Below are 26,937 nucleotides of genomic sequence, written 5' to 3' on the forward strand. Positions count from 1 at the left end.
TGCTGGTGTCACAAAGGGGGGAAGTTGGATGACAGAGTCAAGATCCACAAGGATCTCTGTGGGCTTGAGTGCTGGACTGAATCTAAAAGCATAAAATTTAATAGGGATAAATGCCAGATACTAAACTTGAGTTTAAAACACCAGCTTCACAGAAATGAGACAGGGGAGACATAGCTAGATATCACTTCATGTGCAGGAGGCTTGGGAGTTTTAGGGGGCTGCAATCTTAGCACAAGTCAACAGGGAATGCAGCTGTCAAAAAATCTAACGGGATCTTTTTGCTGCTGTTCGGTTGGGTTCCACTCTTCACGACCCCATTTAGGGTTTTCTTGGCAGAGATACTGGAGGGGTTTGCCATTTCCTTCTCCAGCTCATTTTACAGAAGAGGAAACTGAGGCAAACAGGGTTTAGTGACTTGCCTAGGGTCAAACAGCTAGGAAGTACCTGAGGCCAGATTTGAACTCATGAAGATGAATCTTCCTGATTCCAAACCCAGGGCTCTATCCACTGTGCCATTTAGCTGCCCTCAAAGTGATCTTAGGTTGTAGTAAGAAGTCTGGGGCTAAGTTTCACTATCTTCTATCTTGCTTTGGCTCTAGAATAGATCATGTTGTATTCTACTCTGGATTCCATATTTTAGAAAGGCCTTTTATAAGCTAGAAAGACGCCCGAGGAATATGGTCTGGATGGTTTGTATTCTGACTTCGTGACATGAGGATCAGTTGAAAGACATGAAGATTTTTAAGGTGGAGAAGAGGAAACTTAGGGGGAGCTTAATACATGTCACTGAGTATCTAAAGGCTGGCTATGTGGAAGAGGGGTTAGATTTGCTCTTCTTGGCCCCAAAGAGCAGAAGAAACAGCAGCAATGCATGGACATTGCAAAGAGGCAAAGTTTTGTTTGACATAAGGAAAAGTTTCCCAACAGTTGGAGCTTCCTCAATGTGCCCTGGTTTGCCTGAAAGGCTAAATGGCTCAACAGAAGTCTTCAGGCAGAGGGTGGATGACCCCAGTCTGGGGATGGCATAGAAACAATTCTTGGTCAGGCATAGGTTGGACTGAAGTTCTTTCTAAGGCTCAGATTCTGGGCTTCTTTCTAAGTACCAAAGTCCCAGAAAACCACATGATTTGCAATTTGTTGTAATGAAAACTATGGTTGTGCAAATTATTGTTGTCAGGACTCAGGAAAATGAGGCTTGTGAGACTGTTTGTGGCTCTGTTCAAAGATGACAGGTGCCCAATTGGGCACTGGCAGGTGCCCGATTTACGGAAGTTACATGTTTAAAACATAGGATTTTGCAGTTTTGTACAAACACAGCTAACAAAGGTAAGTGGCTAGTGTCCAAAGAAGATCGATTTGACAAGCTTTGCCATTTGATGAACAATACCAGATTTAGAACACGATTTGCAGGTTGCTCTTGGATTTGTGGGTATCAGCTTTCACTCTCCTCCCACACATTCTTTTGTCGAGAAGCCTTTAATTTCACCCCAAATATTGCAGCTATTTCTTAGCAAGCACTGCAATGACTGAATCTGGAAAGGCGCTCAAACCAGCTTAAGTAATTCTCTAGCTCTTTGGAGATGTTCTGTGTCAAATTATTCGGGAATCTGGATGACAAAAAGAGACGACTCGGTGAACCAAGTGTTAAAAAATTTTATCCTATTTCTTTTGCCCATCTCAGCCATTCTGATCATCAGAGATCACACAACCAACATCTCCTGGCTAAAATAAGTGATTTTTAATATCAGGAGGCATGATGGTAAAATAGGAATTATGGAGGATTTGGAGTCAGTGGACCTGGGGTCAAATCCTTACTCTGTTACTCTTCACAATGATTAAAAAGTTTGAGAGACATAGTTTCTGGGTAACTTAATCATTTTATTAATAAGGCCAGCACATTTATTAATAAGACAATAGCCATTTGGCTGTCTCTCTCAGACCAAAGACCCTTCATGGTGGTGGGCTCACAGTTTATATGCCCTTTGAAGAGTAGCCGTTCCTGAGAGGTGGCAATCAACTCTGATTGGTTAACAATTAATGAGAAAATGAATATTGCAATGGGACGTTGGTCTATATTACAATGAGAGTCTCTGGATAGTGACTTGGATCACCCAATTCTTGGTCAAAGAGACATCAATTTCCATATCACCTGTCTGATGAAAGGGAAAACCAACACTTTCCCAGACCTGTCTGAGCAAACACAATAAGCAAGAACACACTCATTAGCCTAAAATTAGAATTTCTTATAGTGCTGTTGATTAAATCTTAGCCATCCTGGCTGGGAAATCTCTGCCTAAGATTTTCCACATTGGTTGGTTTCTGGATGAGGAAGTAGAAAAGGGGAAAAACCCTGGTCATAATACAATTATCAATTATTAAACACTAGAGAAATACTAATTTCTCACATCTGTATCCTTGGGCAAGCTTATTTGGGCTTTAGGTCCTCATCTTGCAATGGGTAAGGTATTCTTGAGTTCAAATTTTGCCTGAGACATTTACTAGCTGTGAGACCTTAATCTCTCAGCCTTAGTTTCCCCATCTGCAAAATGGGGATATGACCTATTTCACTAGGTTGCTGGGAGGCTCAAATAAAATAGCATATGTTAAATGTTTGGAAAATCTTAAAGCACCATATAAGTGCTATTATTATTATTATTATCTGAAAAATGAGGGGGTTAGAGTAGATGGCCTGTTAGGTATTTTTTCAGCTCTAAATCTATGATCTACTAAGTTCAACACATGCAATTGAATAACACCGCTTCCATCCACACAAGCATACAAAATGTCTACTCTGTATTCACATATCCCTTTGCAATTATTGCCCTAGTATTGCTGGGGTAGAGATCTATTTAAACCCATTGCTCACGGCCTCACTCCACACCTCTTCATATCTCTTTACTAAGCCAAATACAAAGACAGCAAATTCAAAGCAAAGGCATTTAATGAAACAGAATAACAGGTAATAAACATGAAATGAAATCGGGGTATTAAACTGCTCGCACTCATTTCCAAATGGCTGCCATCCATCCCCTGACGGTCTAGAGAGTACGAGTGTCACTCCCAATTAACCCATCAGTCTTCCTAGCGCGGGGGGCGGAGGCACTCCTGGCTACACCAGGCACAGGTGTGATGGGCCCCCCTAAGCTCCTGCTCCTGCCCACCTGCCCTGAGTTCAGCACTCACGTCATACCCAATGGTAATCATTGCCTCCTATTTCATTTGCCCAACTAAGCAAACAACTATGGTCATACACAACATATACAGTGTAAATGGTGGGTCATTTCAGAGGGAAAGCAATAGAGGGAGGGATCAGGAAAGGTCTCCTGAAGGTGAGGATTTCTGAATGCCTGAAGCAGAAACCTCCGAATGACTGAGGGCAATTGAGTAAATTACGTGATCTTCCCCTCTTCCCCCGGCACTCACCGGCCATTGTGGTACAATGGGAAGGGTACTGGATTTTTTTTTTTTAAGAAGGTCGGTGCTAGCTGCTAGGGGGATCCACACAGATCTCTTGGGAGAGGTCGCTTTTGAGCTTAGCTTTCAAGGAAACTTGGACTCCTCTCTTACCACGCTGTCTTGATAACACGTTCAGAAGCCCAGTGTTTAATTGTTGTCCCAGACACTTACCTGTGTGACCATGGGCAACCCATTTAGCCTTTATACCTCAATTTCCTCATCTATAAAATGAGAGTAGCAGAATGTAAAGTCCCGTCTTCTACAATCCTCTGAATTCTAGTACTTTCCCTGTGTTACCTCCTATTTATCCTATACTATATATATGTTTGTACAGTTTATTTGCACGTTGCCTCCCCAAGCAGATTGTGATATCCTCAAGAGCAGGGACTATCTTTTCCTTTTTTCCGTATCATCAGCGTTTAGCACAATGACTGGTGCATAGCAGGGGCTTAACGTTGTCAGTACCGCAGAAAACTGTGTTCTTGAACTGACAGTTTTGTGAGTGGGAGCTGCCTACGCCTACACCAGCTGTGAGCAATGGGTCAGATTAACCTTTTAAAAGTATTCTAGTAGATTGGAAACTCCCTTAGGGCAAGGAACGTGATTTTTAAGAAAAAATAATCTTTGTACTAAGAAGATAGCAGAGTACACATATATCGTTCGTGAAGTTCCTTAAGTCCATCTATCTCCTCTCCAGGTCTCCCTACCCAACAGGGTAATGAACATAAGTTGCTCAGTCAGCCGCTTAAAAGGCTGCAGCGTTTCCCCTGGGAGGTACCATCATTGAAGTGATGGGGGGGAAGATGCTGTGATTAGGATAACTTCCCTACGACCTCTGTCTACACATCTGCCTCTGCAACTGGGGAGACAGAATGATACTGAAGAGCTGTTTAATCTCTTTCCCCCAAGCTGGGCCAGAGGGGGAGACTGTCATCGTCAGCCCTCCCCAGCTTAACACCCACCCCCTTGGTTTTTCAGTGGGCTCATTCCAACCTCTCATCTCTCCCACTGGGAGCGGGAAAAGTCCAGTAGTACGCAGGCGCTGCAGGGGCTCGCGCCTCTTTCCCTCCTTTTGTTCAGAGCCTGGGCGCCATTGGCCGCTTTCTTGTTGCCGAGACCTCAGACCGCGGCGTCCAGGCATGGCTGTCCGGATGTTCTGCAACCGCTGCTTCCAGCCCCCCGGCAAGTCCTCCTCGCAGTTTAGCCTGACGAGCTGCGGCCACGTGTTCTGCCACCTCTGCCTCCAGCAAGGTAAAAGCGGGGAGAAGAGGAAGGGGAGGAAGGCTTCAGGGTGGGAGAGGCCTCAGCCGGAGGTGCCGGAATTGACGTCAGAGGTCCGCGAGGCCTCGGAGCCCTCCGGCTATGGGAAGCTCATTATTATCCCCGAAGATTATTTTTGTGGGCACCGCGGTCCTCCCACCCAGCCCCTTAGGCTCCCAGCGTGGGAGTCATCCAGGATTCCTCGATGTCTGCTACCGGACATCTCCAAGCTGCCGTTGACGAGGACTGTCAGTTTCACTTTTGTAGCATCTCTTGACAGCTCTCTGATGCTGCCCCCACGCTGGTGCACGATTGCCTCGATTACCGCATTGGCTTGATGAATTTTATGATCTTTTGTGTCCTCCTGGCCAGAAGCAAACAGGAGGGTGACTAAGATGGTGAAAATGTAAGATGAGGAAGATCAGTCGTAACAACTAGGAATATTTTTGCCCGGTATCTTTGGTCTCTGCCCTCCCATCTCCTTCAAGACTTTTCTCCTCCAATCCCTCTTTATCTCCAGTCTTTCTTTCTGCTGTCCCCTTTCCTTCTATCTTCAAACATCTGTTCAAAAAAGACATTATTTTGGCTACAAGCCTCTTAAGCTGTCTCCCAATCTTTTCCTCTCCTTCGGCCAAACATCCAGAAACACGACTGCTCTTGACATCTCCACTTTCTTAACATTAACTCACTCATTTGTCAACTCTTGTACTTTCTGCCCTTGACTCCAGACTCAAGTGATGCTCTGGAAGTCACCAATGACCTGCATTCAATCCCTATTCTACATCTCTGCAGCTGAAAAAATATTTCTATTATTTTTGTTTTTTTATATCACCTTCATTTAGAAACCTTTAGCACCACTTTCTCTTGGCTTTCCTCCTATTCCTCTTAATAGCTCCTTTTCAGTGTCCTTCACAGGCTCATTCATTCTCTAAATGCTGGCATTCCCCAAGGTCCTAGCCTTGGACATTTTCTCATCAATTTATTTCACTCACATGGCTACTACTAACACTTGTACTTAGCTGACAAGCAAATCTACAGTACAGACTAATCTTTTCGTGGAGGTCCAGACTTAAGTCTCAAACTACATGTAAGAAATCTTTACCTATATTTCCCTCAAGCACATCAAACTTAGCATGTTCAAAAGTGAACTTCTTATCATTCACCAAAATCTCCCTATTTCACATTTTTCCTTTTTCTGGCAATGACTGCAGCATTCAGCCACTCACCCATTTTTGCACCTTTGGAGTTATCTGACTAAGTCTACTTTTCCTTACCTCTCACATCTTAGTTATCAAGTTCCATGCATTCTTCTTCTATTTCTTGTGTTTTCCCCTACTCTCGCCAGTCTCTACTATAATTCCAGGCCCTGTTTACTGCCTTCTTTTTCAGTAGCAGCCTTAATTCCTTCATCCAGTCTTCCCTCTCTTTAATCCATTTTTCAGACTACTGCCAAATGAATATTCCTTATGGACAAATATGATTTTGTCACTCCTTTGTCCAAAACCCTTCAGTAGCTTCCTATTGCCTATGAAATAAAGTTAACACTCAACTCAATTCAAAACACTTATTAAGCACCTATTATGGGCAGTTAGGTGGCGCAGTGGATAGGATAGAGCACCTGGCCTGGAGTTAGAAGAACTTATCTCCCCGAGTACAGATCTGGCCTCAGACACTTACTAGCAGTGTGACCCTGGGCAAGTCACTTAACCCTATTTATTTTAGTTTTCTCAAATCTGAAAAATGAGCTGGAGAAGGAAATGACAAACTACTCTAGTATCTTTGCCAAGAAAATCCCAAATGGTGTCACAAAGGGTTTAGTCACATGACTAAAATGAGTGAACAATGAAAGTACAAGGAGCTTCCTAAAAATAGGACTTTGAGGTGGGACTGATTGAAAAAAGAATAGGTGGAGAGCAGAGAGGGTTAGCGTTCAAGGTGGAAGGGAACGAAACAGTATGAATGAAAGTATGAGGGAACAATATAGAAGTCGGGATTTTACCTGCTACTTGAAGGAAGGCAGGGAAGCCAGGAGAAAGAGGTGAGGAGGGTAGAGCATCTCAGCTCTGAGGGACAGCCAGAGAAAATGCCAGGAGTTGTGGGAGGGGAAGAACAACCTGTAGGCCAGTGTCACTGGATCGTAGAGTATGTGAAAGGGAGCAAGGGGTGAGAAGACTGAAGAGGGAGGAAGGGGCCAGGGTTTAAAGGGCTTTAAAAGCCATAGTAAGTAATGATTGGAATACTCTTTTATATGATTGTTGATGGCTGGCAATTCTTCTTTAGAAAGCTGTTCACGGCAGTCAGGTCAATAAGCACTTCTTAAGTGCCTTCTCTGGGCCAAGAATTGCGCCGGCACTGGAGACATAAAGACAAAATAAAGGAGTCCCTGACCTCAGGGAGATTAGAGTCTGGCAAAGGAAACCCCCTGTGCCCAGGTAAGTAATTCAGACCTGGCCCTGGCTGCAGAGGCGTTGCTGACAAGGCACAGTGGAGGCTCTGCTTGTAGTTAGTCCCTTTTTTTTTTTCTTCACCCTTGCCAGGTGTTGTCCTTGTCCTCTCATGAAGATACCAGGGCACTTGCTCACACGTCTTAGTGGAAGAGACGTGCACCAATTGATTGTGTGATACCTCCCCACCTTGTATATCTGATTTAAAAAACAAATCATGGGAACATTGTCAGTGTTGCTGCTTTAGTTGAATTCAGAGTTACCTGGATGACTTTTGTCATATTATTTTTAGCACTCATGGAGCATTGAAAATATCGTGTTCTTTTTGTCCGTATTCATAGTATCGTAGATTTAGAGCTAGAAGGGAACTCCGAAATTAGCTAGGCCAATCCCTGAATTTTATATGTGAGAAAACTGAGGTCCTGGGAGGCTGAGTGATTTGCCAAAGGTCACCCAGCTCAGGGCCTCTGACTCCAGAGGCAGTGCTCTTTCCACCATACCATTATACTCATATTCCTAACCACAGCCTGGACATGGAGAGCAGTTTTATGTGCTATATTCATTTGTGAAAAAATTTTGTAATTTCAAATCTAATTTTATATAGTCATGTGTACTTTAAACTATTTGCCAATTTTATACATACTGTAAACTTACCTTTTTTTATATAGGTAAAAAGGAAGAATGTTTGATTTGTGGCACTCCTTGCCGCATAATTTTACTTTCAAAACAAGTAAGTTGTTAGTTTTGCAATAATATTTACTTTTAAATATGAAGATTCTTAGTCACTCCTGTATTAGAAACTTACATTTTTTCTATCAGTTGTACTAAAAGATTTTATTAAAATTTTGAGCATCTAAAGAATATATATTAAAAGCTGTGAGATAATTTTTACATTATTAAAATTTGTTGATTTGTAATGTAGTTGGTCTCCAGGGTACTGAAAATTAGTTGTTTAAATAATTTCCGTTAGAAAACAGTTCTTGAAGAGATTTCTGAGATTTATGAGAGTTCAGTTTGGAAAAAAGAAAGACCTCAGATATAGTTCTTTAAGACATTACAGAGATTTAGGCTATTTACTAATACCATATAAAATTAGAGTTTTTTTTTAAACCACCTAAATATGAGGCTAATTATCAATGAGTTCTGTCTAGTATAGTAATTTTGTTAAGATTATGTTATTTCGTTAGATGTAAAGTCAATCCGAGTTGTAAAGTAGCTTGGTTATAACTGTGACTTTTTGTGCCCTTACTGAACAATAGTTACTCTCCTGTACACAGAGTGCTCCCCAGAGAAAGCTTGGGCAATGGCTTGAGGTTTATTTTATTTTATTTTTAAATTTTATTAATTTATTTTGATTTATCAACAATCACTTCCATATTCTTTTGAGTTGAAAATTTTTCTCCCCCTTCCTTCCCTCCACCCTCCCCAAGACAGCACACAATCTGATACAGGCTTTACATTTACATACCCATTAAACATATTTTCACATTAGTGAAGTTGTAAGTAAAAATTAAAACCAATAGGAGGAACCGTCAGAAAGATGAAACAAAACTCAACAGAAGGTAAAAATAAGTGATTTGAGTTTTAAATATATCTACTGTACATACTTATTGTTAGCATGTTGAAATTAAGAAGAGAGTATTTTCAGTGGACAAAGTCTATCAAAGAGAGTCCTTTCAGATGATGGCTTTTTTTTTTTTTTGAAGTGAGGAGCATACAATTTCAGAATGAGTTTGATTTACCTATAGCTATATGGAATAAGTTTAAAAACTGGGGATTTTACATTCTGCTCAGCCAGCCTTGAAAAACTGCCCCATCCTGCAGTAAGCATTTGAATCTGTTAGAATGATGTGGAAATAATCGAGTTGTTTTTTTTTAAATCAAGGTTACTGACTTTTTTTGTGTGTTAAAGGCCCCTTTTACAATCTGGGAAAGCTTAATACTACTGTGGTTGGTTACCTACATTCATAATGGGAGGAAATGCCTAATTTCATTTAGAGGTTAGTGAAAAATAAAGATGTAATTTTTCCTATCTACTTTCAGAGATTCCCCTGAAATTTATCCACAAATCAGTTAAGAACCTTGCAACAAAATCAGTTTTTTAAAAACAATTTGCAAACTTACGTCTTGAACAACCCTATCCTATATGTAATCATTTTTGCAAACAAACTATATTTAATATTTTTCATCATTCGCTCTTGTTTCCCATTTTATGTAATAGAATCACAGAATTTTTAAAATGAAAGGGACTTTAGAGAACATCTGTGCTCTTAAACTTAGGTTTTATGATTGTTTTCCCCAAAGATTGGTTAATCTGAGAAGTGAAGGGCTGCATAATATACTTTGTTGGGTCTAAAAGCAGCCTACTGAGTAGGTTCTAGTAGAACCTTCTAATTTTCAAGCTGAGAAACTGAGGCCAAGGGAATTGAAGTGACTAGACCAAGGCCATGCAATACTAACATTAAAATAAACAATATATGAAATACTTTTGCTTTGAAATTCAAGGTCTACATTTTTTCTAACATTTTGAAAGACAATTTTAATGTCACTCAAATCCTGTATCAGAAGTAGTAATATGTAGATAATATTTGTTTCCTTCTTCAGACTGATTTTAATATTCAGGCATTCTTTATGGGAATAGATGGATTATGCAAGAGATATTCAAAAGAAACATCACAGGTGAGTTATATATGAAGTATTTTCTAAGGCTGCCAGTCAGAATATAAGTCCTTTTGGGATAGTGACTCATGATTCTGGCTTTGAGATCCTCTGAGATATTTCCAATTATGTCTAAAGAGGAAAATCTAATTAAAAGGCTGAAAAATTACTTTTGTGGAACTTTCTTGCTGTTTTACTTTGCTCCACGTATAGAAATAGAGTGGTGCAGATTTAGTCTGAACGTTTTTATATCAATTGTAGCTGTGTTGATGTGATAATAGAAATCTAGATTTCAGATATTTTTAGAAATTATAATTTTTATTTCCTATGATTTTTATTTCATCAGAGACCTATAATAATTATTCTTTAGTTTACTTTGTTTGGTAGACTTGAGAAACTTCTGAATCATAAAAATTAGACTTGGAAGAAACTAGTGGTTAAGAAGTTCAGCCTGTACCTGAATCATCAGTCTTCTCTACAGCATCTCTCTAAAATGTATCTGACAAGCGGTCATCTAGCCTTTACCAGAATAGACTTCCAGTGATGGCAACTCACTCGCTTATGAGGCAGAACAATTTTAGTTTTGCATATTTGTGAGCGTTTCCTCATTGAGTTGAAATCTGTCTTTACAACTTGCACAAAGCTTCTAGTTCTGGATTCTGAAGACAGCTTTAGTTTATGTCTCTTCCTAAGTCTTGTGTTCTCTAAGCTAAGCAGCCATGGTCCTTCAACTTATCAGGTCATGGTATGATTTTTAGTGTCCTTTATCTTCCTCATTTTCCAGTTGGATATGATATTCTAGATGTGCTCTGTCTGCAGAGCAGAGCTTGAATGGCTACTTGTTAAGGATAGGGGAGAGGGAATTCTTGCTTTAAATATAGGCCATACTCTATGATTTAGGAGATTTTTTCTGGGATTTTATGATTTATTGAACTGTTTCCCTCAAGAAACATGTTACTGGATTATGTGAAATACATTTCTTTAAAAATAGTCTAGGATTTAACAATTGAAAAATTCCTTCACTCTTAACAGGCAAACCTTAAATAACATTGTGCTAGGAAAATTATTGTGTAAAAACATCCTTAGTAGCCCATAATAACATTCTGCTTAACAATCAACACACATTTATTAAGTGACTACTATGTGAAGGACAACATTGTGTTAGGGGCTGGGGAAAAATGATTCAAAAGTGACAAATCTTTTCTTTCAGAAAGATTGCGGTCTGAGGTGGGGTCTGAGGCGGGGGGAATGTAGTTAATGGGGCTAAGGAGATGTAAAAAAAAAGTTAATTTTTTTTTGTTTTGACACCAGTTACTTCCCCTTAATTCTCCCTCATCACACATATATTAAAACCTTCCTGCTAACAAAAGCATTTAAGGAAAACCAACATGGTAACCATCTCTGACAATTCATATTCCACACCTTTCATTTCCTACCTTTCTCTTGAGAGGAGGGGTGTTTCATCACAAGTTCTCTGGAACTCTAATGATGGTCAAACTTGTTCAGTTGTCCCTCTTGTTTTGCTGAACTTCAGCCTTCTTTTACTGCTACCATCTGCCTTAGGAAGTCTCAGCCATGTTGCCTGGGTTCATTACAAATTCATGCTTCGAAGCCTCTCAACTAGGTCCTCACTTCAGCAAGGCAGGCCTTTTATTACACCCCCACTGATATCCTATCTCACTCCCCACAGAAGCTATTTTGATCCTTAGTTTTCCTCCTCAACACCACCACCCCACTTCCTCCTCCCTCCTCACTTTTAGCTGAGGACTGCTTCTTAACTTAGTGAAAAAATATTGAGCCTTTTCATTGTGAGCTTCCCTGTTCTGTTTACCTCCAAACCCTTTGGCATCATCTCCCCCTCTCTTCTCCTTTCCCCATTTGACAAAGAGATGGCCTTTCTTCTTGCCAAGGCCAACCCCTCTCCATGTGTACTTTATCCCACTACCCACTGTCTTTATTCTCAGTCATCCTTTCTTCCCAATCTTCAGCCTCTTCCTACCAAGTTGTGTCTTCTTTGTTGCCTTCAAACATGTCTAAGTTTCCCCTATCCTTAAAAACCTTTCACCAGATTCTACTTTCCTCTATAGTTCTTTTTTCAGCCGAATTCCTTGAAAAGATTGTCTATGCTTGATGCCTCCACTTCTTTCTTCTCATTTGCTCCTGAGTCCTTTGTAATTGGGCTTTTTAGTTTATTCTCAACTAAAACTGCTCTCTCCAAAGTTAACAGTGATCTTTTAATCACCAAATCTGATGGCTTTTCCTCAGTTGTAATCCTTGTCCTACATCTGACACTGTTAAGTTTTTCCCTTTAAAAAAATTATCTTTCTAACTTTGAGTGGTATGAAATGGTATCTCAGAGGTGTTTTTGTTTTTGTTTCTTTTGCTAGGCAATGGGGTTAAGTGACTTAAGTGTCAAGTGTCTGAGGTCAGATTTGAACTCAGGTCCTCCTGACTCCAAGGCCAGTGCTCTATCTACTATGCCACCTAGCTGCTGCTAGTATCTCGGAGTTTTGATATACATTTCTCTTCTTATTAGTGTTTTAGAGCAGAGTTTTCTATCATAGGTGAAGGTTTATAATTTTCTTTTTGGAAGGCTTGTTCATATTGTTTGAATGCATATTTTTTAGGGAATAGTTCTTGGTCCTTGTTTTTTTATCCTCTCTATAGTGCTCATACAATGTAGGATAGAGTTTTTTTTGGAGTGGGGAGGGCAAAGATGTTACTCTCCTCTATCCTGTTTATCTCAGTGAAATTCACTATCATACCTGCTCTTCTTTTCACCATTTTTAAAAATGTTGTTATATTTATGTTTTTTAAAGGACATTTTCTAATGAGACTTACTTCTTAAGATCTTAATTCATGAAAGAAGCAGTGTGGTAGGACACAGTTCATTTCCTGGTCCTACTCTATGCCCCTATCATAAGGACATCATATATCTTTCTGTTCACACCAGATGATGGTACTCTGGACGTGTACTTTTCCTGGGTTGAGACATATTTCTGGGATGGTTTACCTTTGCTTGGAGAAGGGGAAAGGGTGTCTTTTGAGTTATCCAGTCCCCTCTAATAATACCCATTATTAGGATCTTAGGTCCCTGTTGCTCCCCTCTGCACACTTGAGGATTCCCTTACCTGTTTCAAAACGTGCTTCTTGGTTCCTTAACCCACATCCTTCACTTCCGCTGTTCTTACCCTATTGTGTCACATCCCTCCAGGCAAATCGGAGATACCGTAGAGACCATTATATCTTCTCTTCTCCACGCCAAGCTGAGCAGGAGTATATTTCCTGCTTCCTCCTATCATTTGCTTCTCTCTTCTTGAGTGACTTTCCTTTGCATTAATTTCCCTTCCATTCTACAGATTTTGATTGACTTATAAGATCATGTAGGTTTCAGGCTATGGAATGTTAATTCAGTTCTTCCTGCTTTTCTTCTCCTGACTCTTTAATCCCCTTTCCTACCCTTAAATCTTTGGTTGCTAAGCTCCTTTTGCCTCTATATTATCTATATTCTTTTTAACCTTCAACTCGGGTATTTTTGAAATAGTAGCCTTTTCTTGCCCTAGAATCATGAGAAAATTGATTTCAGTATTTTGTCTTTTCATGTTAACTACAGTTATTTACTTTTTGTGTGTGTTTCTCTCATTTTAAGTGTTTGAAGTCAAATATCTTGCTTCTATCTGGTTTTTCTTGGAATAACAACTCTAATGCCTCACATTTTTCAAATGTCTATTTTCATTTACATCCTAATATCCTTTGCTTTTCAGAATATCTGATTCCAATCTCTTCTCTACATTCTTTTAGATTAGTAGTAGTCTTGGGCTATTTGAATTTATTTTCCTTAATAGCTAAAGGCTTTTTTCTTGGCTTCTTGCAATATTTGTTATTTGACATTGAAATTTTGAAGTTTAATCACTGTATTCCTTAATGAATAAAGCTTGGAGTCTATGTTGATGATTTGTGGATTCTATCATATAATAATAGGCCCTCTATTTTCAATATTTCTGGTCAACTTTCATGTATTGTTTCTTATAGTATTTAGGATATTCATGTCATATTTTTCTTGAAATTTGTGATCTCAAAATTATTTATGTGCATACTGTCCTGAAAGGTCAATATCTTTCAGTTGTATAGTACTTATGTATTCTTTAAATATTGTTTTTTGGGGGCAGCTGGGTGGCACAGTGGATTCAAGAGGACCTGAGCTCAAATCTGGCCTCAGACACATAACACTTACTAGCTGTGTGTAACCCTGGGCAAGTTACTTAACCCCATTGCCTAGCCCCCTCCCCCAAATATATATATATATATGTTTTAAATAGGTGTTGGTACATATGGGGCATTCTTTGGAATTGCTTTGCTAATTTTCCTTAAGATCTTCATTTTTGAATTCCCCATCTGCCATTCTCTCTTTCAGAGATTCATCTGGTATGGGCTGTGAATCACCTGATCTCTCACATACCCAGTTAACTTCTTTGTGAGGTCTCCATTCTACCCTAATTGTGCTAGATATTGAGAATGTAAAGACAAAAGTGAAACACTTCCTGTCTGTGAGGGCCTTGTATTCTCTTGGCAGGGAGATGTCATGTATGGAGATAACTAAATGTAAAATAATTTTAGGAGGAAGGGAGCACTGATAGTTGGGAACATTACAGGCTTCAAGAAGAATTTTGAATCCTAAATCCAGAATCCAGAATTTTCATGTCCTCAGCATGAAGATCAGAAAAAAAGACAATCATTCTTCCCATTTCTGCATCATGCCTGTGAGGCCTCTCCAGAGACCCTGCTCTGAGGTCCTCTGAGTTCTTGAAGGTTGTACCAGTGGAACCCAGGCTCCATCGGTTCCTACCAAGCTAGGAAGGTCTGAGCTTGGGCCCAGCAACAGCCTTTCAACAGCCAGCCTACCTACATGGGGTCATCGATTTAGAACTGGCAGGGGCCCCAGAGACTATCTAATCCACATACGGAGAAACTGAGGCTCACAGAGGTTAAAGTGAATTGCTCAAAGTCATATAAGCAGTAAGTGACCAACGCACAACATGAACCCGGGCCCTCTTATTCCCAAGCCAGTGCTCTTTCTGCTACACCACACTGCCTTTGTGAAGGGACACATCACCAGACTGATTATAGGATGATTAATTTTTCAGGCAGAACAGCTTTTACAGACTGTCTAATGACAGATCCTTGAAGTATGTTTTGTGGGGGCTTCTTAAACCAAATTTATTCTTTCACCTTGTTGTGTTTTGTCCTTTTGTTTTTTCATCAAATTTAGTTTTTTGGTTTTTTGTTTATTGTACAGTAATATCTCACTTAACCAGAGGTCATTTATCCTGCTATTGCCCCATTCAAGAATCTGGACAGAAGCAAAAAAGAAAAAAAAAAATCAGCCTCCCTCAGTAGGTGTGTCATGAAGTCTGTGCGTTAGCCTGGGGGTTTGGCTTATATGAGAGGCCTTTTAGGCCTTATTCTTGTTAGACACTATTGTCAAGAAACTTGGTTATCTGCTTTTTTGTCCATAGCAAATTAATAAGTGGAGCAAGGTCTACTAAATATAAAGATTTGACAGATCATAGAAGGAGAAAAACCAGGAAAAACTGTTAAACCAGAAAAACGCATGAGAATTAAAATAGCAAATCAACCGGAGGCTGACAAGTGGCCTTCATCAAGACACTGCCTCCTAAAGTATGTTGTATTATATCATAGCATAATCATTGATGCTCATAAAGAAAACACCTGGTTGTGGGCTTGCCTTTGGTTCAGGCTTAGCATTAAAACAAAATGAGCCAGTCAGACACAATCCAACACTAACAAAAACTAAGTTTACTTAACAGTAGTGTTGGAAAGGATAATGGGCAAATATACAGCACGGGTTTAGTTAGACAGAATCCCACTTTTCTCCAAGTAAGACATCTTCAGGTCTCAGGGTCACTGACTCTTTGGAGGCTGACCTTCTTATGTCTCAGGCCACCAGGAAACTGGCCAGCAGCTCTTTCTCTAATACCTTGCACCAGTCAAGTCTCTGGGATTGTTTCCATGTCTTTTAAGAGAAAACTACCCGTGCTCAAGGCTGGGACCCTAGTAAATATTATTCCTGCCATACCCTGAGGCATCAAAAAATTTTGTTTCCTTGAGAAGACAGGAAAGTACGTCATATATTTTAGGCAGATTTTTATCCCAGATAGCTCAATTGTTTAAAATTCATAGGATTTGTAGGGTCATAGATTTCAATCTGGAAGGGGACCTATAAGGCCTTCTAGGCCAACCCCCTTCATTTTATAGATGAAACTTAGTCCTAGAAAGGGCCCGAGGTCAGGCTGTGGTAGTCAGTGGGAGAGCCAGGACTCAAAGCCAGGTCCTCTGACTCTTGCTTTTCCCATTGTACTACACCACCTTCATTAATTTCGGTGTTTAAAAAGTTAAATTTCAGTTATTTAGAAAATTGTAGGAATAGCTTTTTCCCTAGTTGAAGTTAATAATAATAGCTAACATTTATATAGCTTTTTAAGGTTTGCAAAGTGCTTTATATGTGATAAATAATAATAGTAATAACAATAGCTAATATTTATATTATGTCTAAGTCAATTCTGGGAGGAAGGTGCTGTTATCATCCCCATTTTACAGCTGAGAAAACTGAGGCTCAGAGAGGTTAAGTGGCTTGTCCAGGGTCACACAGCTAGTTAGTGCCTAGGGCAGGATTTGAGCTGGTCTTCCTGCCTTCAAATGCACTCCTCTGTGCATAGCAAAACTAGAAGTCTAGCTGCCTCATAGAATGCCAGATTAATGACACATTACTGTATTCAGTAAAAATCTCATTACTCTTTAGTCATAGTTAGACTTAAACAAATTGTTTTCAGTGAGCTTCCCATACTGAAACTGTGGGGCAATTTATATATGCATTTGATTACATTTCATATAAAAATGTTACAAAAATGTTTCCGACTTAAATACTTTTCTTCAGACCACTTAATTACTGCTAATAAAGTAATAATGCTGATAAAGTAAAATGGGGCTTGTGGATAGGAACATGTCAACAGCTGAAATTTATATTTTATTTTTAGATTTCAGAATTTCAAGAAAAACACAGGAGGAGGCTGTTAGCATTCTATAGAGAAAAGGTAAGTCTGATTTTGACTCTGAATGTCAGAGTTGCTGTTTAAGGTTGTGTGCTCCCTGAGTGTTATGAAGCTGATGCTAGAATAATGGTCAGTAGGACAGGACTTTTGAATTGCTTTTTCAGTATTGGGAATGGGTTTGCCCTGTTCCATAGAGTGTCTTACATAGCTCCCCCCATATGCACTGGCACACATTTACATGACATCTAGCTGGGGCTGGGAATGTACTCTCTCGTGATTTTTTTTTTCCTAGAGACTTAGTATAATGTAACTAAAGTGGACCAAATGTTTATAGTTTATAGTTACTAGAGGTACTGAAAAAGATTCTCACATATAATGTTGCATTACAAAATTGGAGTGGTCAGCTAGGTGGCACGGTGGATAGAGTGTTAAACCTGGAGTCAGGAAGAGTCATCTTTGTGAGTTCAAATCTGGTGTGTGACAAGTCACTTGACCCTGTTTGCCTCAATTTCCTTATCTGTAAACTGAGCTGGAGAAGAAAAGGGCAAGCCACTCTAGTATCTTTGCCAAGAACTCCAAATGGGGTCATGGAGAGTTGAACACGACTGAACAAAATTGGAATAAGTCGATAGAGTGATATCACTTAGTCTTTATGACACAGATACCTTGGTTTTAAGTAAAACAACAAATGATTTTTAGAACTTTTATTCCCTATTTTATTGAGTTAGGGTAGGGTAAGGAATAGGAGGGCTTCTATGGAAAATGACTAATTGATAAAAACGTTTGAAAAAAATGTCCTTACTATGTGCCAAGCACTGCGCTAAGTACTGGGGATGCAGATAGAAGAAGAAGAGTCTTTGTTCTCAAATGACTTACACTCTGATTGGGGGAGAGAACACATGTAGAAGCATGCAGCCTTAGGGTGGATGAAAAGGCTGAGGGTCCTAAGAGCTCAGCAGCACTGTGGATGGCAAGACCCAGGAGTCCTGAAGGTGCTGCGGTGCACCACAGTCCTGAAGCTTGGAGGGGATAAACCAGCACCTTGGAGAGGAGGGGAGTGGGCTGAAAGGTTAGAGCAGAACACACATTCTAGGTTCCTTCTGGCAAAAGTGGGAGGGGGGCAGCTGTAAGTGAGGAAGGGATCATTGGCAGGAAGGTTGGGGGTGGAGAGAAAAAGGAGGTGCAGGGAAATGGGGCAAGAGCTGAATGGGCCCAGGGAGAGAGAGCGGGAGGCCGAGGTACTCAGAGAGGGAGAAAGGAGCGGAAAGTTGTTGGACAGGCTGTGAGTGGGATGTGTCAGTGTTAAACTGTTCTTGTCTACTCTGCTCTTCACCTGGCTGTGAATGTCAGAGTTAATTACCAGGAGTTATCACTGTCCTTTGAAGTCCTGCAAAACCTCTTGTGTGCTTTTCTTTTTAGACTTCAAAGTGAAACTTAAAGCTCTTTTTTCATAGCTTTCTAAAGGTTTTTACTATATATGTGAAGGAATGACTTGGGTTTAAGAAATTTGCTTTGGAACCTTAGAACTCTATCATCAATTTACATAGCTATCAGCCTGAAAGTCCCTTTGACAGGCCCCAAACTTCCTCATCTTTGTTCTTTCCTTCTTTGAGAAATCAGGCTGCTCCATTCAGATAGTGCCTAAGTATTACACTAGAGCTCTGTCTCCATTAGATTCTTTCCAGGTTGATGGAATTAAGGTGACCTGAAATTTTGGTGCCTAAGGCAAAAGAGGGGTGGGGGCTGGGGAAGAAAGAGAAGACAGCTTCAAGAAGGGACAGCACAGAGGAATGTGTTGGTGATCTTACCTGAGAATACCTTCACCTTCATTACCCGTAGGTGGCTTTATTTCATTTGGTAAAGTACAGCTTGTGCCCTCCACAGCAGAAGCCAGTGACCACTCATGACCCTCAAGGTAGAGGAGGAGGATATGCTATTTTACTCAGCCTTGGGTTGCAGGGAGAAAAAGCAGATGGGCCCTACCTTCAGGGGTTATGACTTGCGTAAGGGAGGGAATGGTAGTTGCAGTGGAAGCAAGGCCAGTAGCATGGGGTCATGTGAGGGGCCAGTGGCATTTGGGAGGCCGAGGCCCTCAGTTTGTGCCCTAAGCCCTCAGCTACCCTTCCCTGTACTCCAGATTATTTGCCTCATCCTCCCACCCCCAGTTTTTATTATACTTTCTGGCTGAGGTATCTCGGCTTAAAGAATGGTGTTAATAATGAAACTTTTGAAATTATTTTAAGAATTATTATACCTTCTCAGTCCTGGAGGTTGAGAGTTTTAAGAATTTTTTTTCAGTATAGAAGTCTTTGTTTTTTATAAGGGCAGTAGTTTTCACATCTGAATTGTCTGTACCCCATTGCCTAGCTAACTGATTTGGCAAAGGGTGGTTAGTTGAAGTTGAGAAGTGACTCTATTGTAACTTGTTTGCTGACCTCCAGAGGTTTTACTGTGAAATTTTTCTGAAAAAGCGTGTGTGTGTGTGTGTGTGTGTGTGTGTGTGTGTGTGTGTGTTGGGCTGCTAGAGGAGAGAAGAACAGTTTTAATCCTCACCCACATCATATTTGGGGTTTGGGAAAGATAAAGACAATTCTCTTAGTAATTGGGCTGTTTTTACATATAATGCCAGGACCTAAATTGTCACTGGGTGATGGAGGGAAAGGATGCGGAAGTGGCACCCTTCTAAATTTTTGTACCTGGGTAAACCCCTGCTGTGGATTTCTTGTTTTATTATTTTTTTTTATTAATTTATTTTCATTTATCAACAATCACTTCCCTATGCTTTTGCGTTAAAAATTTTTCTCCCCCTTCCTCCCTACCACTCTCCCCAAGACAGCACACAATCTGACATAGGCTATACATTTTTTTTGGGGGGGGAGGGTTAGGCAGGGGGGTTAAGTGACTTGCCCAGGGTCATGTGTTATGTGTTTGAGGCCAGATTTGAACTCAGGTCCTCCTGAATCCAGGACCGGTATTTGATACACCGAGCCACCTAGCTGCCCCTAGGCTATACATTTACATTCCTATTAAACATATTTTCACATTAGTGATGTTGTAAGTAAGAATTAGAACCAATAGGAGGAACCATCAGAAAGAGGAAACAAAACTCAACAGAAGAGAAAAAAAATAGCAATTCAACTTTCATAGTTCTTTCTTTGGATGTGGATAGCATTTTCCATCACGAGGCCTCTGGAGATGTCTTAGATCCTTGTATTGCTGGGAAGGGTTAACTTTATCAATATTAGTCGTTGCACAATGTGGCTGTTATTGTGTACAATGTTCTCTTGGTCCTGCTCACTTCACTCAGCTTCAGACCTTGCATTTTTTTCCAGGTTTTTGTGAAGCCAGCCTGTTCATCATTTCTTATAACACAGTAGTATTCCATTACATTCATATACCACAACTTGCTCAGCCATTCCCCAATTGATGGGCATCCTCTCAATTTCCAATTCTTTGCCACCACAAAAAGAGTTGCTATAAATATTTTTGTACATGTGGGTTCTTTTCCCATTTGTATGATCTCTTTGGGATATAGCCCTAGAAGTGCTATTGCTGGGGTCAAAAGGTACGCACATTTTTATAGCTCTTTGGGCATAGCTCCAAATTGCTCTCCAGAATGGCTGGATCATTTCACAACTCCACCAACAATGCACTAGTATTCCAGTTTTCCCACAGCCTCTCCAACATGTATCATTTTCCTGTTTTGTCATGTTGGCTAATCTGATAGGTGTGGTGTGGTGTGGTACCTCAGAGTTGTTTTGGTTTGCATTTCTCTCATCCATAATGATTTAGAGCATTTTTTCATATGACTATAGATGGCTTTAATTTCTTCATCTGAGAACTGTCTGTTCATATCCTTTGACCATTTCACAGTTGGGGAATGGCTTGTGTTCTTATACATTCGTCTTAATTCTCTACATATTTTAGAAATGAGGCCCTTATCAGGGAGATTGGTTGTAAAAATTCTTTCCCAATTTTCTACCTTCCTTCTAATCTTAGTTGCATTGGCTTTGTTTGTGCAAAAACTTTTCAATTTAATATAATCAAAATGACCCATTTTGCTTTTCATAATGTTCTCTATCTCCTGTTTGGCCATGAATTCTTCTGTTCTCCATAGATCTGATAGGTAAACTATTCCTTGTTCTCCCAGTTTGCTTATAGTATCAGCCTTTATATCTAAGTCATGGACCCATTTTGACTTTATTTTGGTATATGGTGTGAGATTTGGGTCTATGCCTAGTTTCTGCTGGACTTCTGTTTTGAAGCCAAGTGAGGGTTAGAGGTTTCATGTTTCTTCTGGAGGTATTTTCAATCTGGAGCAAGCAACATTGCAAAAAAGTGAACATATGGGGCAGGGTCCACAAACTTTTGGGGGGAAGAGGAGTTCCGTGTCATTTGTCTGTGTTCTCAGGATGGCTGTATTATTGATCTGTAGAGTTATGTGCCTGGGCTGGGGGTGGAGGGAGCAGGAGAAGGAACAGCATTGCCTAAAAATACTGATAAACCTCAGGCTGCATCCAGCTTGGAATCCAGAAGGATTCAGGATCTTTTGGTTCATCAGACTCTCCTGATTAGGGAACCCTGACAGAGAATCACAGAAAGGGGGCTTAGAGATCATTTAGGTCAAGCCCTTCATTTCACAAATGAGGAAAGGGACTCAGAGGTGAAGGGATTTGGCTTGGCCAAGGTCACAAGGTGGAGAGTAGCACTCTGTATATATTATCATCTGTATGTATATTTTATCTCCCGTGACAGAATTTAAACTCCTTCAGGGTAAAGATTGTTTTATCCTTTGCATTTGTATCCTCAGCAGCTAGTCAGTACCTGTTGTTCAGTTGTTTTTTAGCCCTGTCCAATTCTTTGTGACCCCAGGGTCAGGGGACTTTCCCAGTGTCACACAGCTAGTAAGTGTCTGAGACCAGATTTGAACTCAGGAAGATGAGTCTTCCTGACTCTAGGCCCAGCATTGGGCAGTAAGCTGGCGCCACATCTGTGAAAGGGCTTTAAAAGCCAAGCTGAGCAATTTATGTTTGATCCAAAAGGTTATAGGGGGCCATGGGAGCTTTCTGAGCAGGGAAGTGACATGGTCAGACCTGTGCTTTGAAAGTATTTGTGACTAAACTGGACAGAAGAGTCAGACAAGGCAGAGATGCTAATTAAAAGTCTGGTGCAGTGGTCCAGGTGAGAAGTTAGGAGCACCTATATAAGATGGTGACCATGTGAGTGGAGATGGTTGTGAGAAATGCTGTAGACGTAAAATTGACAGGATTTGGCAAGTGATTGGATGAATGAGATCAAGGAGAATAGAAAGATGAGGATGATTCCAAAGTTGTGAACCTGGGTGACTAGAAGGAGAATGGTGGTGTCCTCAACAGAAATAGGGAAATTAGGAAGAAGAAGGAGTTTATGAGTTTTTGATGCCTATAGAACATCCAGTTGGAACAGGAGGAAGAAAGTGGTCAGATTCAGTTTGAGAAAAAGCACACTGGTTTCAGCAATCCTAAGCTGCTTCCTGATGAGAAAACCCAGTTTGTTAATTCTCTTGTAATATTCTCTTGGTAATCCCATAATCTCCAGAGAATCCAAATTAAGTTAGGGGCCATAGACAGACTTGCAATGGGAGTAAAGTAGGTTGCAGTGATGACCTCCATGCAAAAAGTAACATAAGGGATATCATCACAGAAATGTATTGTTGAAAAAACAGGTAGTCCAGTTAGGTAGGGAGAGCAAGGAAGAACTCGTGGACGCCTTGAATATTGCACTGATGTTCAAAAAAGGTTAACAACTTTGAGGAAAGCCTCCAGGACCTGAGAGGATTTTGTGTTGGAAGAGTTATAAGAAACTATGGATAAAAATCTTATGTGAAAAGTGGCAAATAGGTTGGGATCTGCACGGATAGAGGGAACACCCCTATTGAAGAGGTCATGGATGCATGGAAGTGTGCAGATGCTGTTGTGATTAATAAAATGTGCCTTTGTTTAAATCATGATAAAATTCATCGTAGCTTTTTTCATCATGTATTTTCTCATTGTCTCCTAACTACCATTGTTATCATGTGGGAGGTCACTGAAATTTGTTGTTGTTAAAAAGTGGTCCTCATAATAAAAAAAAAAAAAGAAGTAGAAACATTGTCCTGGATTAACCAACCTAGTGTTATTTCTGAAAGAATTATTTGTAATATTAAGGTAGCTAGAGAGTGTCTCTTTTTGATGCTTGGGGTGGAGCTAGTTTTTTTAGACTGAAACTTCCAGTGAGTGGGATGTGGTTAATTTTATTTTGAGCGCACATTATGTGGAGTTTGACCAATTTTTTTCCTGAGATAATTGAATCGAAGTTAAAATGGCAAGAAGATCAGGACTCTATATTAGCCAAACCCCTGTCCATAGAATATAATACTTTTCAATTCCTAATCTCCAAAGCAGATGTTTTCTAAGTAAATATGTCAATTTATGCCACTTATTGAACGTGCTAATGTGTGGCATAAGTGCTAATTTTATGTAACTTTGATTTTGTCATGTAGTAACAAATTTAACTGTCAAAATATATTGTTAATTAATGAATTAATATTGGCATAGCTGGTATATTAATTCTGATACATGGGAATTGTTTGATTATATTTAGATTTCAAAATTAGAAGAATCTCTTAAAACATTAACACAGCAGATACAGCAGATTCAAAGGTAAGATGAAATTAAAGTTTTAGTAAGTCTTCAAAAGTAAATTGCAGTTATGTAGCACTTTGAAGTTTACAAAACATTTTCCTTGCAACCATCCTGTGAGATAATCAGGGCAAAGATTACCAAGATGAGTAAGCTGAGGCTCAGATTATATAGCCCATGCCTGAGCAGGAGTTTGAACCTAGGCTCTTGACTGCAAGGCTAGTGCTCTTACTGTGAATTTTGTATCTAGACTCTGCAACAGCAGCAGCAAGCATTTTAGTTGTTGAACCAGTATTCATTCACCAACCCAGGCTCTCATGTTCATTATCTTGGTGTTACCTTTAACCCTCGCTATCACTTCTCATATCAGATTGATTACTGAGTTTTATTGAGTCTTTCTCTGCCACCTTCACATCTCTAGCATCCTCTCTTTTTCGTCACTCTAATGAAGACCCTCATTCCTATCCACATGGACTATGGCAACAGACTCCTCATGGGTCTTCCCCTGCTCTTCTCTTCTTCTTCCAAACTATTCTGCACACCACTGCTAGACTTAGCTTCTTTTTTAACCTACTGATGTCACATTTCTGTTCAAATCCCTCAAGATTTTCCTGTTGCATACCAAGTAAAGTTCGGCTTCTTTGCCTAATATTCTTCCATTGTCTGGAGCCATCCTACCTTTCTAGTCTTTTTTAATCCTAGTTCCTTTTACGCATTGTGTATTCTAACCTAACTGAACATTTGCTGTTCCTGACATACACCTTGCCCTTGTCCCTGTCATTCCCTTGGTCATACTGTACTTGGTGTAGTAACTCATTTGATCTTCTTCCATGTCTGGATATACACTACACTGCCCATTAACGTTCTTGCCTGCCCTTTAAAACAGAGGTTATTAATCCTTTCTGTGTCATGGACCTCTTTGGTAGTTTGGTAAAGCCTATGAAATAAAAACAAAAAATACATAGAATTACATAGGAAACCGCATATATTGAAACATGTAAAAAAAAAGTTCAGAGACCCCAGATTAAGAACCCCTGCTTTCAGTCCTGATTCAAATACTTTTTCTTCCAAGAAACTATCCTTGATCCTCCCAGTTGGTAATGATTTTGTCCCCTTTGGATTTCAGGTGGCACTTTCTTGTACATCTCTGAAGACACTTCATATATTTTATTTTCTTCTATAGTCATTTGTGTGTGTCATCCATTCCACCCATTGGATTATAAGCTTGCTGAGGACAGAGACTATGCCTTATCTAAATATCATATCTCACCCAGGACTTAGTATAGTATTTTTCGTATAGTAAGCCCTTAAAAATTATTTTTTGAATTAAATTAAGTGCCCTCAGAGAGCTCTTATATAAAATAGAGCCCTACTATTCTGAAACATTTTGTTTATGCATGTAAATAAATGATTTAGTTGTTATATTAGCTTATCCTGGTACAATGGAAAGAGCACTGATGTTGGAGTAAGAGGACCTGAGTTCAGATCTTGCCTTTGGTACTTGTTACTTGTGTAGCAATGGGTAACTCAGTTACTTTCTCTGGGCCTCACTTTCCTCCTTTATAAAATGAGAAGGTTGTTGTGACATCCTGTTCAGCTCTGTATCTGTGATCCTGTGGTCGTGAATGTCCTGGAACTGTTATTTCAACAGGAATAAAATGTTCACAGTGGTAACAGTTAGGTGGCACAGTGGATAGAGCTGAGCTCTGGCCTTGGAGTCAGAAAGTCCTGAGTTTAAATCCAGCCTTAGACACTTGACATTTAATAGCTGTGTGACCCTGGGCAAATCACTTAACCCTGACTACCTCACCAAAAAAAAATGTTCACAATGACAGTTCTTTTTAGGATACTTAAAAATATAGTATGATGGATTAAGTAGCTGTTAATGTTAAATTTTTTTTTTATTTCATGTGGACCAATTAGCCTGAAATTTACCAGTAATAATAATTATTTATGTAGCTTTCTGTAGTTGATGTTGCAAAAGTTAAGGTTGCTCAGTAGTGCAAGTATTATCCCCATTTTCCAGATGAGGAAACTTAGGTCCAGAGAGATGAAGTGACTTGTCAGGCTCATAAGTAATAACAGTTTGGTAAGTGAATGAAATCACTAATGATGACTTCATTGTTTCCCCTCAGTTTTCTAAATAACCACCATGCCAGGCAGGGAGGCAGAAAAGTGTTTTGAAATACTTTTTTTTTTTTTGAAAATCATGACTTCTATAAATAAAACTTATTTTCAAAAGTATTGGTTTTTTAATTTTATGGTATTCTGTACTAGTTTAAATGAATCCATTTATACTAAGTTTTTAATGTTTTAATTTGATTTCTTTTCTTACCTCTTTTTAGTAAGGGGTCATCTCAACAAACCGTGCAGTTATCTGTTTCTAAGCCAGTAAAACACTCAGTTTCAGGTAAGTATAATAATGAAAAAAGATGCATAATTTTAAAGTATACGTCCTCAAAGTCCACTAAACAAGATTCTGAAATTAAATTTACTGTTTATCACAGCTCCTTCAGCAAAACCAGTTGGGTATTCATCATATTCATTCTTGCCAGCTTACTCATCAACCTCCAAAATGTATGTATATATCTGATGATGAGTATTTCTCCCACAGAGTTGGTAGTGACTCAATTTAGCCTTACAAAGAATTTGGGAAAAACTTTAATTTGACCTGAGAAATTTACACAAGCCCTTTCTTTCTCTTTTTCTCCTTTTGCCTTGTCATAAAGACTGCATACCTTATATACACTTGCATATAATAGCTACTTCACTGTCTTCCCTTTCTTAAGATTTCCCATCTGTTGCTGGTGCCATATTTGAAACCTTTCTAGTTTGGTAGAGCCTTAACATATTGTATGGTCATCTCTACACTAGAATGAAGCTTCAAAGAAGGGCTTTTGTGGATGTTTTGAGTTTTAGGCTCAAAAAATCCTTAGATAAAATGGTCCACTAATTTAGAAGTTAGCAACTCTTGGTAAAGGTGCCGTTGATTGGCACATAAGTATTTGTTGACATCATTTTCCACCGTGTGCAACGTTTTATTTTTCTCTTTCACTTATGGTATACGCTGCCTGTAATTCTGTAATAGGCTTTTTTATAACTATTTGGTTGGGAGATTGGTTGCTTTTTCCCCCCACTTCCTTTTTCTCTGCTTTCTTTCTTTCTTATTCTATATTCTTATTTTTCTTCTCCCTTTCTAATTTTTCCTTAGACAATCTATGCGACACCTAGGCTAGTTAATTCAGGTTTTTTAATATTGTTGTTAATATGTTGTTTTGAACATTTTTAATAGAGGCTTAGTCTGATACATCATCGTAGCATGGAGGTGAGGCTCAGGGCTTTCAGAGGTCGTACCAATGGGTCACAAGCTGTGGCAGGACCAGCCAATTT

The 26,937-nt window shown here is 39.6% G+C and overlaps 1 protein-coding gene across 1 annotated transcript in view; it reads left to right on the top strand.

The window, feature by feature from the left end:
- The first annotated feature begins 3,838 nt into the window (after positions 1-3,838).
- RNF212 (ring finger protein 212) overlaps positions 3,839-26,937 on the top strand; it is a 36,190-nt gene continuing 13,091 nt past the window's right edge. The window contains exons 1-7 of the mRNA XM_020992273.2: positions 3,839-4,707; positions 7,829-7,890; positions 9,765-9,839; positions 16,874-16,930; positions 23,510-23,568; positions 25,893-25,957; positions 26,055-26,124. Coding sequence (XP_020847932.2) covers positions 4,329-4,707; positions 7,829-7,890; positions 9,765-9,839; positions 16,874-16,930; positions 23,510-23,568; positions 25,893-25,957; positions 26,055-26,124 — 767 coding nt within the window. The 5' untranslated portion in view covers positions 3,839-4,328. The remainder of the gene's footprint in view (positions 4,708-7,828; positions 7,891-9,764; positions 9,840-16,873; positions 16,931-23,509; positions 23,569-25,892; positions 25,958-26,054; positions 26,125-26,937) is intronic.

The sequence above is a fragment of the Phascolarctos cinereus genome, unplaced genomic scaffold, assembly GCF_003287225.1.
Source record: "Phascolarctos cinereus isolate Bilbo 61053 unplaced genomic scaffold, phaCin_HiC Scaffold_9;HRSCAF=440, whole genome shotgun sequence".
Classification (NCBI taxonomy): Eukaryota; Metazoa; Chordata; class Mammalia; order Diprotodontia; family Phascolarctidae; genus Phascolarctos; species Phascolarctos cinereus.